This window comes from Epinephelus lanceolatus, chromosome 13 (genome assembly GCF_041903045.1).
Source record: "Epinephelus lanceolatus isolate andai-2023 chromosome 13, ASM4190304v1, whole genome shotgun sequence".
Classification (NCBI taxonomy): domain Eukaryota; kingdom Metazoa; phylum Chordata; class Actinopteri; order Perciformes; family Serranidae; genus Epinephelus; species Epinephelus lanceolatus.
The window spans coordinates 9,651,069-9,666,360 of record NC_135746.1 but is presented as its reverse complement, the minus strand read 5'-3'; the positions used below and the strand labels follow the sequence as shown (position 1 = coordinate 9,666,360).

Sequence of the window (15,292 nt, the reverse complement as noted above, 5' to 3'; positions counted from 1 at the left end):
ACGTTTGTGGCATGTGGCTGTGAGTAACTCATCGGGATGTAGAAAATGAACTCACCAGTCCGTAAACTGTCTTTCTGTCAACTTGTGCTAGCGAGACAGGTTGAGGCGTTCAAATTTAACCTCTCTAACTCCACCAGGATGGCGACGTCCTCGCTCCCCCCCTCCTCTGTTAAATGGTATCTCCCACACGCACTGTGTCATCAAACCATGTGATGTTTGGTATTGCCAGATTCAGGAAGCTCTCAACTTTTCAAAAATAACATAGTTTTTCTTTTATTTCTTATGGATTTCGCACCAGAGCAGCCTAAACACATCAAGTCCAAAATCGCGATGAGTGGTGACAAGTCATGTCATGCCGTTTTTCGACAGGAAAAGTTAAAGGATTACTCGCGATCTTATGTGGAGCCGTTAGCGAGGACTTAGCTGGTTTATAAAAGGTAAGAGTCTCACTCCTACCACTATTTTTGGCTGAGATACACCGTCTAGAAAGTGGGATCATAACTTTCACGTTTCATATGGCTTTATTTGGTGATATTTTATGGTGTTTCTGTGTCATAAACAACATCAGCTATCATAATCACGCCTGATTTCAATAAGGTACAATGTTTGAAGCTGGCTGAGTGTTGTTTGATCACTGATAGTACTGTTTTGAAGCTGAGTGACCGACTTGTCATTTGGAGCTCCGCCTGGATCTTTTCATGGAAAAAACACTGTAGAATGGTCATACTTTGAGCAGTCTTCTTCAAATTTGAAGCAAATGTTCATTGATAGTGTGCCTACAGCCCCACAGTGTCATTTACCTGCTCAGATGAAGCCACAGACAGTTATTCATCCTGAAAAACATTTTTTATTTTATTTTTGGCAAAATCTTCAATTTTTTACAGAAACGCAGTACTTTACAGAGGCCCATTACTCTGTCTCTGTAACACCTAGAGTGTTTCTGACACTTTCAAAAGAAACTTCAGGGAGTTGTCTCTCTGGCAAGACCTCATGCATGCATGTAGTCAGAGTGGTTCAGAAGCTACAGTCATTTTAATTTGGGTATGTCATTTTAGGCGTTGTCGCTACAAAATGGGGGTGGAGTACAAGAGGTTGTTTAAACATCAGCATCCTGTGAGCCAATGTCCAGACGTTGAAAATAAACTGGACGACCTTCATGCCACACAGTTTCCACCAGTATTATCAGTAGTATCTGAAACTGCAATATCCTTAGATTCACTAAAATTTGGCTCAATCCTGGACAGTGCCATTCAAACTGATTTTTCTATGTGAGGATCTGACAGAGCAGAGGACTCTGGCATGAGAAGGAGAGGAGGAATATGCTTTGTGATTAATAAGGACTGTGTGACAGTGGGAATGCGAGGCGCTGTCCTGTTCCTGCACCTGGCAGTAGTGGGGTTTCCATCCAAATGAATCGAAAATTTTTGAGCGAATTTTGTGACAATGCGCAAAAGAAAATGCGAATTTATGCCCGTTTACATTCGTTATTGTTTTGAGATTATTGGGAGTCAACAGGAAGAGCAGTAGGTGGCGTTTCTCGTGAAAAATGAACAAAATAAAAACACCCCCATAGAAGAAGAGTCCGCCATGAGATGACGTCATAAGAGAGCGTCTTATGCCGACTGTAAACAACAACACACTCAACTGGCACTCAACAACTGACCATGGACAGATTCCTGATAAACCTGTCGGCTCTTGGGAGAACTCTGGTTAGCATTTTGTCAGTGTTCACAGCGCACCTAACCATCTTGAAGAAGAGACGACAAAGAAGAAGTTTAATGTTAAGAGTACTGTCGGAAATAGCTGGAAGGTGACCACCGCGTTGTTCTCCGTGTGTATGGGAATGTAGGCGTGTGAAGGACTTTTGGGAAGTAGTTGTCCAGCAGCATTTCACTCACGAACTCTGGCTGAAACATTTCCGTTTGTCAAGGGCCACATTTGAGGATCTGTGTGCCGGTACGTTTATCTGCAAAACCTGTTTCCATAGCAAAAAGTCGCATTTTCCTTTTATCAATACGCTGACAAATCCACCCCCTTCAAGTTTTTTTCACAACTTTTGAAAATGCAAATAAAAATAGGTGGATGGAAACCCCACTAGTGATTGCGCAGAATGTTTTCTCCATCCTGGCATCAAGTGCAGCCAGTGAAAGACACTTTTCCTTCACTGGATTTGTAATTCAAGAACAGGGAAGCAGCCTAATGTGAGTGACTGTAGCCTGTGTGTGTTCAATCATGGGTGCAGGTTTGACTTAGACATAATGATGGGTAATGGGTCAGTTCTGGTACTGAGCTTTATGGGTATCGATGAATGCGGGTTTTCAAAAATGGACCTCGTTCATGAAGGTTATACTATTTAGTTTATGTTGAAGCTGTTTTACAGGCATTGATGATCATTGTCAAGGGAAACTATTTATGGTGCTGTTGATCTGTGTTGTTCAATACTGAGAGTCTTCAATATTTGTCCACCTCATTTATATCAATAAGGGTAGACTAGATGTTAGAAGCACCACTTTCTACCACTTTTTATTTTGTCCATTACTCCTATTGATTTCCATAAAATGTTTATCACCAGCTTCAGCACAGGTCGCAGCAGCACAAACCTCCAGTTTATCCAAATAAACTAAACCACTCTGTTTGGAGATGAAATGTACGTAATTATACCTCACTGCAGGAAAACTGTGAGCACAGATCTTTACAATTTTTTAACTGTTAAGAATGACGGACAAAACTACTAAAATAAGATTCAAAACTATCCTAAATCTCACTGACAGTTGGATGGAAGCGTCTCCATCTCTCAGTTTATTTTTATCTCTTTTTTTCCTGCTGGTCATGAATCCCTTCAGCTCCTCTCTGCTTCCTCCAGGAAATCAATGCAAGCAGACACATTTGCAAACACTGACAAAACACACACGCGCACACACAGTTTTAGAGTGAGTCTCAAATCTTGATCGATTAGCGACACCTGTCCTGAAAAACACAGCTTGAGCGAGACAGTTCCTTGATTGGGTGAACTCAGGTGTGTGTTTGCGTGTGTGTTTGTGAGTGTGTATACGTATTCATGACGTCAGTGTGTGTGTATGAAGTGATATGTGTCTAATCTGAGTCAGTGGGATGTGTTTGGGGACTCCTCTGCAGCTGTCTTTTCTCTCTCTCACACACACACACGTCTGATATGTGTGTGTGGTCTTATTAGGTCCATTTAAGTGGGTGTTTTGATGCTGTCAGGCCCTGCACTGCATCTCTGCCACCACACACACACACACAAACACACACACTTTGCGACTGTCAACTCTAAGAACAAAGTGTAGTTATAGGACATTTGATGGAGCATGCGACAGCAAACAGAAACCAGGGCATGTGTGTGTCTGTGTGTGTATATATACCTTGACTCTGCGGATGGCGTAGGTGTGCCCTCTTAGTTGATTGACAGGCTGTCGGACGTTCCTCAGGTCCCACACACACACACTGCAGTCTACTGAGCCTGTGGCCACAATATTCTGCAAACAAACAGCAACTCACTGTTATTCAAAACCCAGTTATTTGAAAATAAATGAGTGTATTGTCCTTTAAAAGGTACAGCAGAAGGTGGGCGGTTACCTGGTCGTATTTGCACCAGTCACAGCTGAGGATTTCAGCCTTGTGTGCTGGGACGGCCAGTCGACACGCAGCGCTCTTCACATCCCAAACCCTGAGCGTCCCGTCACCTGAAAGTACACAGTAGAGAGAGAGATACAGGTTTACCCAGCATGCACCTAAATTAATGTGAGAAAGGAAATTAGTAGTTCCCCTGTAGTGTAACCCCTAACCCCTAACCCTAACCTTTACTTCGCCACTGTCGTCTGACTCCATGGAAACAGGTCTAACCTTGACATTTTGTATTTTCAAATTCTACTGTATCAACAATTATTAAGTTGAAAACTGATTAAACTGGTCCAACGTACAGAATTTGACGTAGTGCTCATAGTAAACAACAACAAACAATCAACCCAGCAACAGCACCATAGGCTGGTATGAAAGCTGTCAATCAAACCCTGGTGTGGACCAAACAACTGCACCAAGACCACTCCAAAAAGTGGGTCTCTGTCTGCTTCCAAATGGACTCTGGTGCGGTTCGTTTGTGGCGTGAAAGAAAACAAACCAACCACAGGATTTAATGATGCAGATATGTGATTTTAGCAACAGCTAAACCAAAAAATAAATCCCTCTGCTGATTGTGAAATCTGTCCGACATCTCATCATTGATTGTGATAAAGGCCTTGTATATCCCATAACCTATTAATGCTAATGCATACATGTAACCACGGTAACACACGTCAGTGAGGGTATTTTCCCTGATTAAGAACTGTTCAAAATGCCATCATTGTATCAACTCCATATACTTTGTGTTCACAGTATGAAGCCCTGAATCATTACTGTACAAGATGCCTTCTTTTCATCCTGTCTCTGTGTTGGTCATTATTCATCACATGCCATTGATTTGCAGTCTAATAACAGCCTCCTAATAATGCTTACAGTCAGTTATTTCTCTGTGAGCTCATTGTGAAACCAAAACATATAAATACTTTAGAAACATTAAAGTGCTGCTGAAGAAACCTCTGTGAGATTTCCCCACATGGGTCCTGATGATGCAGGACGACAAACACCAAAACTGTTCAATCAAAGAGTTACCTGTCAGTCAGTAGAACTTCATGTTTACTCCTCTTGGTTCATTCGCAAAACGATCAGTGTGAACAGGAACTGAACCAAAACTGAATCTTTTTTTTTTTTTTTCAAATGAAAAATGAATCAAACTACAGGTGTTAAAACACCCTGAGTGTCACAGCTCAGGCCCTGTTGAGACGACAACGGTTTCTCTAAAAATGGAAAAGTCTGTCCTTTGTGTTTTAAAAAACTTCTGCATTTATATGACGACGTTATTGAAACGATCCCTGTTCACACAGAGCTGCAAAATCTACTGGAAACACCATGCGCCTGCGCTGAAGCGCCTTCCTTTACAACGCGGTGATTACAAACCAAAACAAAGAAGACACAATGGCAAAAGCATGCACAGATAACTTTGTCTGGATGGACGACGAGGTGGAGTTGCTACAGTAACAGATCTACACTTCACTTCAAATCAACAGGGTGAGCAGCACAAACAGAGCTCAGCATTGTTGTTGTGACAGTCGGCATGCCTAGTGACTGGAACCGTAATGCGCATGTGCGAAAAGTCCGTTTTCAGAGGAACTGCATATTGCAAGTTTACATGACAACGGAGACGCTGCCGTTTCCAAAAAGTTGCACTCTGGAACCTGTTTTCAAAACGTTGCGTTTTCAGGCACCCAAAACGCTGCTGTCGTGTAAACGATCGGCCAAAACGCAACTAAAGTTTACCGTTTTCAGTTGAAATCGTTGTCGTATCAACGGGGCCGCAGACACACCAAACCAACTTCAGAGAACGAGCGATGACAAAGGCCCCCTGCTGCTCCACCTGATGTCCCCTGTGTCTTGGCCAAAAAGGCTGCACATGAACATGCTGCAAAGACTACAGCCAACAGCCAAAAAGCATGTACGTTATGAGCCTACGTGAGAGGAAATAACCAGCAGCTGGTGGTCACCTGTATGTGTCATTCAAAACGCGAAACAGGAAGACTGTCATGAAGCTTTTTAGCCACTTAGCACATTAACAACACAATCCAATGTTGAAAGAACAGAGCATATTTACCACGCGCCAGTGAACAAGAACACAAACCATCAAGAAATGTCTCTGCTCCACAGAAAAATAATCTGACCTTATGGAACAAGTTTGTTTCTGTCTCACTCCCTCTGGACTTTAGCTCTTTGTTTACTTTCCTCACTTTTATTTCTCTTCCTATATGCTGAGCTTAGGGTTGCAACAGTATGAGATTTTCATGGTATGATAACAGTGGCTTCACGGTATCACTGTATTAAATAATTTTTATTATTATTGTAACTCAGAATGAGCCTTCAAGGATTTGAAACAGAGGGGTTATTTTTGGTTGAACAAATGCTCTATTACTATAACTGAAACTTGAAACCATTTAATAAATGAAAGTTTGTGTAAAAAGTAAAATAAAGTTGAGACTGACCACTGAAAACTTTCCTGAAACCAGTTTTAAGGGAAGTTGGTGTAAAAAGTCTCCATTTGGGGAGATTCTCGCAAGCGTAGCTGAGCTGAACTGCCAATCACATTGCTTTCATTCATTGCTGCTGCTTCTACACGCTGAATCAGCCAGAAAAAAGATGATGCGGGCTGATGAGGGGCAACGGCGCCAACTAGGGTGACAGATTCTCACAGACAGCCCAACACTGACCAACAGCCGATCGTCCACTTGGTGTGTCATGGCCTTTAAGTGTCAAGCCATGTGAGCAGCTATGATGTGAAATGAACTGATGGAGGTTTGAAGAGTTAGAAAGAGAATGATAGAGTGAGCACGTTACAGAACAAGAAAGACAGGGAGGAAGAGAAAGAGAAAGAAAGTGACAGAAAATATGTGAAGAGAAAGAAAATCTAACTGAAGGCAGATGGAGGGAGACAGAGAGTAAATTGAGGTTAATAGAGGGGAACACAGCTGCCAGTGTTGAGCTCCTTCAGACCTCAGGTTTTATTTTAACGTGTGTGTGTGCGTGTCCCAGTATAACATATTCTCTTGTGAACACTCATTTCAGGGACCACTTCATTATGGCGTCAACCCAACAGTGTGTGTGTCTCTGTGGGTGTAGGTGTGTGTTTCTGGGCAGAGGTTGAGGGTCTGCCAACACACTGCGACAATCATAAAGCAGAACCTTTACACTCTCATCTTCCTCCTCCTCCTCCTCCTCGTCATTAATTTCACAGCCAGCAGGTTCTGAGAGGTTTATTCAAACTCTGCAGCCTGTCCGCCAAAGTCAGAGCGAAGGCCTCAGTGTGCTTCAAACGAATCCTTTGCCTTCCCATCCGCCTGTTTTTATGTGAATTTTCAATTTTAAAAAGCGGAGACACCGGAACATTTGAAATTTCGCAAAAGAGTTTTTACGCCGTGGCTGAGGTGGGCAAGCATCAATTAAAAACCAAATGGAAACAGACCGAGTGAATAAATGATAACGTACGTGAAGCATGAAGAGCTGGAAACATGAGACGTGTGGGGGGCGATGAGGAGACTGTAACCTCCTCACATTAATACTAGAAACAGAAATGTCGTATTCCCATCAGGTTTTCTTCCATGTGGTTTGAGCTTTGACTGGAGCTCTCTGAATCAGCTCCTCTTCTTCTGCAGTGGTTTATAGCCCCCAGGAAGTGTGCCGGGCTTTGAAACCAATTTTCATAGTGGCCAAACACTGGAACTACAACCGAGTCTGACACGTGACACCGTCTGGCCCCAAGAAACTTTTCCCCATAGAATTACATTGGGAAAGACACACCTGTAAGTCAGTGGATACATTTCTTTGAGTGTTACAACCTCCTGAAATGTTTAATCGATTCAGTCCAGTAACATTTGGAAAGTCTAGAAGAGCCACAAGGACAAATCATTTTAACCCAATTCAAACCCGAATTAGGCAGCTCAGCCGGCGGGAAGTCGCTAGTGTGCTTGCTCTATTGGCCCAATGATGCGGACGCAGCACTGATCATCTGGGTAATCTCATACTGCAGAAATATAGCTTTTTTTTTGGCTTCACGGACCACTAAGCAACTTTCTTGGAAAAGAACAGCATCCTGCCTTTAACACCGTATCCAGGATAAAAGGTCTTAGAGCTTTTCCTGGGAATAACAGCTTGTAACTTCTGTGGACGCTGCCGCGCTACTGGGTCAATCAATCAACTTCACTTTTGAAAAGCTATTTAACTCAGAAAGTAGTGACATTACCACCACGCTACTGAGACGTAGTTAAGTTAGTAACGTTGCTACTTGTAGTGACGCTACTGCAACACTGCAGCTCAGTGCGGGTATGTGCTAATGGCAATGACTAGCTAGCTCACAGTGATGTTTATAGCTTGCAGCTTCTGCTATAGCCAAACGTTCATCTCAAAACTTTGAGCGCATATTAGTTATTTGTCAAAAAAAAAAATAGCCAAACAACCAGTGTGGCTAATCAACATTGTCAGGAAATGACCCAGAGTGGACAAAAACTTGTATTAATTAGTTTGGGGTTTTTGCCAATTTTCTGGAAATTAGAATTTGCTCGACTCGACTGCTGCCTTCCTGATCTCTTCATGAACATTGATCCATCAATCCATTCCTCCATCCATTTCCAACCTCTTAACCTAGGCCAGATCGTGGGGGCAGCAGACTGAGGAAAGTACTTCTGACGTCCTTCGCCCCAGCAATGCTTTCCAGCTCCTCCTGGGGGATCCCAAGGCATTCCCTAGCCAGATGAGATATATAATCCCTGCAGCGTGTTCTGGAGCCTCCCGCCAGGTGGACATGCTCAGAACACCTCTAATCCTACTCAGATGCCCGAACCAGTGGCTCTACACCAAGCTCTCTCCAAATGTCCGAATTCCTTACCCTACCTTTTCCGACCCTTACCTTCGGCTGCTTGTATCCATGATTTCATTCTTGGTCACTACCCATAGTTCATGACCATAGGTGAGGGTTGGGACATATATGGACCAGTAAATTGAAAGCTTTGCCTTCTGGCTCAGCTCCCTCTTTACCACAACAGTCCAGCATTGCACCTGCATCACTGCAGATGTTGCGCCAAACCACCGATCCATCTCACGCTCCATTCTACCCTCACTCATGAACAAGACCCTGAGATATTTGAACTCCTTCAGTTGGGGCAGTAACTCACTCCCATGTAATCTATTCTATCTGACATGAGCCGGCAGCTGCATCTCATTGCTCTCCTTCAGAGAACAGAGGTTCTAACGTTTTCTTTTGGGAAAACTAAGGGCTTTATTTTTACTTTAATAATGGTGCTTGTTTGGCCCAAAGAAGGAAGAGGGATAAAGGTTTGGGCCACCTTGGAGTCACCATCTGGAAACCGCCAACAAAATGAATGAGCTTAACAGGATTATGTGACTGGGACTCTGAAACACCGCCACCAGAAGTCCCTATGAGGCGAGCACCAGGAGTAAACCAGCCAGAATATTTTTTGGAATCTGAGCTCGGTGAGAAGAAGGAGCGAGCCCAGAATAAACAGCTCAGAACAAATCCTGACTGTTTGTTGTTGTGGGGAACAGATTAAAGAGCGCACCGAGGGAGCGCCTTCCTGGCTTCTCCTCATGTTTACTGACCAGCAGATTAATCCTGCTTCCTCTCCTCCCGTTCACCACTTCCTCCCCGTCCTCTTCACTCCCTGCACCTCCTCTTTAATCCAAACGATGGATGAAAAACCAACTCTCAGCAGCGGCCTCCACCAGACCACATCCTCCCGCTCTTTATCGATTTCTCCATAACCGTTTTAACCCTTCACGTCCTTTTATTTATGCTCTTGCTCTCACACACACTCAGCGGCTCAGCCATGTGTGGAAGCTCCGCTGGCATCATTCCACTAGTGTGTGTGTGTGTGTGTGTGTGTGTGTGTGTGTGTGTGTGTCACCGCTTACAACATTGAAACAGTTTAACGGTGTTTAATTTGCAGCAGCAGCCAAAAGGCTCTGGCTCTGCATGTAAATGTGTGTGTGTGTGTGTGTGTGTGAGATTCTGCAGCACATTAGGAGCTGACTTCTGTAAAAGGGTCTCACACTATTACACCTGGTATCTCTGCTGTATCAGCAAGTTCAGCAAACACACACTCACGCACAAACACACACACACACACACACACACACACACAGCTGTCTCCCACATAAAGCCACTTTTAAGCTTCTTACTGATGTGAGACAACTTTAAAATTCTGCCAATGTACAACGCACACCTGATGCCAGTGAATTAATCCTGGAAGATGTACGGAGAGAGAAACACTACAGGCCCTATCTCACACCCGGCTCACAGCACAGCTCAACTTTCACAGCGATGCCGTTGTCATTTTTATGGCCAGCGGCCACATTGTGTCAGTAGCAAATGTACTTCTGCCTGTGGGCGTGTAGGTTTTAAAGTGAGGTGTGGTCAGGCTCATTGTTGGCGTGTTGCTGCTGTGAGGCAGCAGAACCTGACTGCAGCATTGACCAACACAAACCTGGTCTAAAGTCAGAATGGTGCAGTATATCCTGCTATTTAAAGGGCACATTATTCTGAGCAGTGGAACAGCTCTGCACCCTTGCAGGACAGCCGGAGGAGCCATGGGAGTTTGTCCATCTAGTACTGGAGTCGTCGTCGCCTCTCTGTAACTCTGAGAGCAAACAGAATGTGTTTTTGTTGTTTTGTAGGTGTTCTAACAGCATCCCGTCAATTTTAAGAGAATCTCCCAGTTAAATACCAAATATATTTTAATATGACTGACTTCACAGTTCTGAATCAGAACCTCCAATAATCAGTAGAGTCAGAGGTTATTTCAGGTGTTCATATCATCTGCTGCTCATCTCATTTTCAGGTTGTAGCTGCGGGCTGTGAACATTAATTAGCTTCTGACAACAGAAGCGATTAGAGATCTTTGAGTTTTGGTACTTGGCAAATGTGAAAGGCTAAACCTGCAAAAATTAGATGCGATAAGGGATTCAACGGGATCCAGAGTCAATACTCAATTTCAGTTTTTAAAAATGATATTAAATCCTAACTTCTCACCTGACATGGTGATTAAAAACACTGACTCTCTGACCTACACATTCTCAATCAGATCTTGTCACATGCCCGCGTTTGGTCGTGGACTTTCCACGTCCACGTATGACGTCCAAGGTACCCTGGGTGTGTTGGTTGTTAACGTTCTGGGACGCCGTGTCAATTTCAGCCTCTTACATGCATTGTTTGTTTTCAAAATACTACAAACACAAACTAGATCGGTACAACACTGCGAATTTACTTTTTTTTCCTTTAGCCAACACACACACACACACGTGGTCGGGTTTAGGAAAAAAATAACAGGGTTTGGCTTTACAATATTCCAGGAAGCGAACACCAGCCTCCCAGGTTAAAGTCGGTTGTTGTTGGACATCCATCACCCCTCCCACCATCTTAAAGGAGCTATATGTAAGAAATCTAAAGCAAATAGTCGTAAAAGCCTCCTAATATGTCACAGAGACTAAGGAATAATGTTCATATAACATACTGATCTCACCAACAACAACAGTACGGCCAGAAAATTCGCATTTAAAAAAATATTTTCCGGTCCGCAAATCATGTTTATGTTTTGAATTTGTGTTTTGGACTGTTGCGCAACCCACTGCCGTCTACCAGTCACGCAGTCAGTAGAGTCTCAGCATCAGTTACAGTTACGACCGAGCTACAGCAGCACAGCAAGCAGCATTAGCAGTGTCCCAGTACATAGCATTAGCAGCCGGCTCCTCCTCAGCTGTATCCTGGCAGCAGCGTTAGCAGCAGAGAAGCCAGACTTGCTCGAATGGTCCACTGGAAAACGGAAGATCAAGGACGCGGCGACGCAGCCCTGCCACGGCAACTGTCCGTGGGCAAACAAATCAGTCTCCAGCGTGCTGCTGTCCAGCAACCTCGAATCTGTAGGGGAGGGGGGGCGGACACGACTCGCGGCAGTATTTTGAATTTGAGTGCAGTAACCGTTTTGGCCACATTCTTACATACAGCGCCTTTAACTTTCATTGTATCCCACCGTGTTTCCCCCTGAAACAGCTGGGCACCATTAAACAGTAAAGGCGACAGGCCACGTATCATGCCAATGTGAAAGGACGGCATTTTTCATTAATGTCTGACCGCCAGAAGTTACTGACCGGATTATAAACATGAAATGTTACTCTGAAAGGAAAACACTTCACTGATTGCCACATATTGATACGTTCTGACCAATCAATGCTACTTTCATCATCTACAGCGCTGCAAATAGCAACAAAAACACCAACACAGTTACTCTTGGGAAGAATGCAAACCAGCTAAAACGCGTCTCAAAAAACACCAATAAAAAGAGTTTTGAGAAAAGAGAGGTGCAATCCAAAAAACAGTCCATACTGACTTCCATAAAGGCCCTTGGACACGTTTCTGTGGTCCAAAAAGCCATTTCATTTCTGTTCCAAAGTCAAACTAGTCCCTGTTGCTGATGGCATCTCTTCCAGCTAATCCCTCCCCGGCAGGCGGAGGTATTTCTCACATTCACCCGTCGTGCATAGGTATTTGCATTTCAAAACCTCTTTCTTGTTTCACTAAATGTTCAGAGTCGAGGCTGAATGTGATCACAGGGAGCTGTGTGGGTGACTGCAGCAAAAAGGGTTCAAATAAAAAGGCAGAAAGCTGCATTCACACAGATTTACATGATTTTTTTATGAGTTTTTATTAGATGATGAAGCAGACATCAACCTCCTCCACAGCTAATCTTTAATACCACTGGTGCGGTGGCACGGGGATGAAAACACACATACACACACACACACACACAGTCGGATCGTGTCTTCCACCGAGGCGAGCTGGCAGAGCAGCCGTGTGGTGAAACACAAGCAACCAGAGGAATTACATGCAGACTAAAGACACAGTGAAGCCTTTATTCTGAGATTACGTCTCACTGTCGCCTCAATTCTGTCAACAGTGAAAGAAAACATGGTGAGAAAAAATGTCAGATGCTGTGTGCAAGGTGTTTCACAAACATGGGACCAAATACAAGCAGGTCTTAGTCGGGTTCCAATGAACTTTGAACCCAAATAAACCGATTTCAAGTAATGGGCAAAATCAGTTTTGGTACATTTTACATGCACATGTAGACTTATATTTGCACATTTTCCACTTTGTATTGCACCTGCTGCTCACCTTATCTTATGGTGTGATTTTATTTTGATAATACAGAAGCAACTTTCTCCTGGTCACACTTAGAACATTTACATGACATCAGAGAAAATGGATTTATTGTGTTAGACCGACTAAAACCAGACTTTTAAAAATCCACGTAAAACATGTTGGTCCGACTGAAATCGTACTAAATTGAATTTCTCAAAGTTGCACTAACACACCCAGATCATGTGACTGGGAGTTGAATTCCTCCTGCACGTATACAGTCAATCAGACCCAAGCTAGCCGAGGCGCTCTGAGCATGCTCCACAGTTTCCACTAGCATTAAATGTGTAGCAGAAGAAGAAGCCGGTAACAACATGGAGAAATCTACATCCAGAGCCGTGACTTTTTGGACGGATGAAGAGACAGTTCATGCTGTGTCAGCTGAAAGAGTTAGATATTTTAAAATACATGGATGATAGGAAAACACAGAATGGCGATGTGCTCATTATAGGTCAACAGGAAAAAGGTCCAACACTAACAAGCTGAAAGGGGGCATATCTCCACCTATCGTGGAGGAGTCGCACATACTTGGGTCAATACATGGATTCCCATCCTGTACTTGTATACTGGGACAAGGACAGTAGTCCAGTTAAATGACCTTGTCGAGCTACCTTAGCTCGACTTAACTATGCATGTAAACACAGTGACAGAGGCAGAGACCACTAGTTTATGGGTGCAAAGTGTGACATTAAGCAAAAAGGCGAACATCCCACTCTTCCTCGCCTCAGGTTCAGCTCTCCCTGTGGTATTTGTTGGTAGTGGAGCTAAGGTGCAGAGGGGTTGACGGCGCTAGTGAGCTCAACAAACCTAATTTAACTGAGCTACAGTTACCAGGACACAGCAGTCTGAGTGAGCATTCCAGTGGAAGCCCAGCATTCATGTTATATAATGTTTGAACCCGATCTCACTCTGAAGTTGTCGAATACCGGCGCTTGGTCAGTAGGGCTGCCACGATTAGTCGACAAATCGATGACTAATCAACTATTAAAATAATCGGTGACTATTTTAGTAGTCGACTAATCGGTTTGAGTCATTTTTCATAGAAAAGTACTATAAAAGTACCCAAAATACTCTTATTGCAACTTCTTACGTTCAGATATTGGCAGCTTTACACACTCTCCCGTGACAGTGAACTAAAACCCTTTGGCGTGAGTATGAAACAAGACATTAGATGATGTAATTTTGGGGTTTGGACGAGACAGACTGACATTTTAAAACATTTTAACACATTTTTCAATGAAATGATTAGTTGTCTAATCGAAGAAATAACGACAGATTAGTCGACAATGAAAATAATCGTTAGTGGCAGCCCTATTGGTCAGTGACAAAAAAAGCCGTCCTTTCACGTCAGCATGATGGCCCGAAGGCGTCAGGGGAATACGCAGAGGGACAACAACCAAAGTTAAGTGAGTGAAAGTCCAAGTGGGGCAAGTTGGGAGTGGTGGTGGAGGGATCCAACAACCACAGGCTTTCACCCGGAAGGCGTCCAGTGTTCACTTCCCGTAAAATTGTAAATCCTAAAAACAAATCAGAGCTTCAGTAAACAACAGCTAAACTTTCTCGAGTGTTCTTTTCCAATCATACAACCCTGCTGTATCAGAACGAGCAACAAATGATCAACCAACACATTCTCACTCTGACCTCGTCACATGTCCACGTTTTAGTCATGGACTTTCCACGTCCACATATGACGTCCAAGGTACCCTGGGTGTGTTGGTTGTTGACGGTCCGGACACCGTGTCAACTTCAGCCTGTTACATGCATTGTCTGTTTTCAAAATACACTTCTGTTTTCACAGGAAATGTACAGTTTGCATACAGTCTTGAACTATGTGGGTACAACACTGCGAATAGAAGTATTTGTCTTTCAACAACGAACACACGTGGTTACATTTAGCCAACACTCACCCTACTCGGACTTCCGCTGCTTTAAGTTTTGTTGTTGTCCCACCGCATGTCCCCCTGACGCTACCGGGCACTGTCCAACAATAATGGCAACCAGCCTCATATCGTGCCGATGTGAACGGACGGCTTTTTTTGTCAGTATCTGACACCAGAGGTCACTGACTCACTGCCAGTTTTCGATGGCTTTGGAGTGAGACTGGGTTGGAAAACATCCCAGTTGCCATTGGACATGTCTGGAATGCTCAGTCTGAAGAAGAGCGTCCAACAATCAACAACCTGATCAGCTCTATGTGAAGGAGATGCTGAAGTTGACACGGCATCCAAGAATGTCAACAACCAACACACCCAGGGCACCTTGGATGTCATATGTGGACGTGGAAAGTCCATGACCAAACGCTGATATGTGCTGAGGTCAGAGAGAGAATGTGTTCATGTTCATGATCATTTGTTGCTCGTTCTGATACAGCAGGGTTGTATGATGGGAAAAAAACCTGGAAAAAGTTTAGTTGTTGTTTACTGAAGCTGTGATTTGTTGCAGAGCTGTGAGCAACTCTGGCACCACAAAATGACACTCGAGGAG

At 43.7% G+C, this 15,292-nt stretch overlaps 1 protein-coding gene across 3 annotated transcripts in view; it reads right to left on the bottom strand.

The window, feature by feature from the left end:
• The window catches only part of pex7 (peroxisomal biogenesis factor 7), an 87,926-nt gene that overhangs the window by 49,895 nt on the left and 22,739 nt on the right, over window positions 1–15,292 (bottom strand). For all 3 annotated transcript variants that reach the window (XM_033647896.2, XM_033647897.2, XM_033647895.2), the window contains exons 7-8: window positions 3,598–3,704; window positions 3,384–3,497 (exon numbers count right to left, since the gene is read on the bottom strand). In XM_033647896.2, the coding sequence (XP_033503787.2) occupies window positions 3,384–3,497; window positions 3,598–3,704 (221 nt within the window). The remainder of the gene's footprint in view (window positions 1–3,383; window positions 3,498–3,597; window positions 3,705–15,292) is intronic.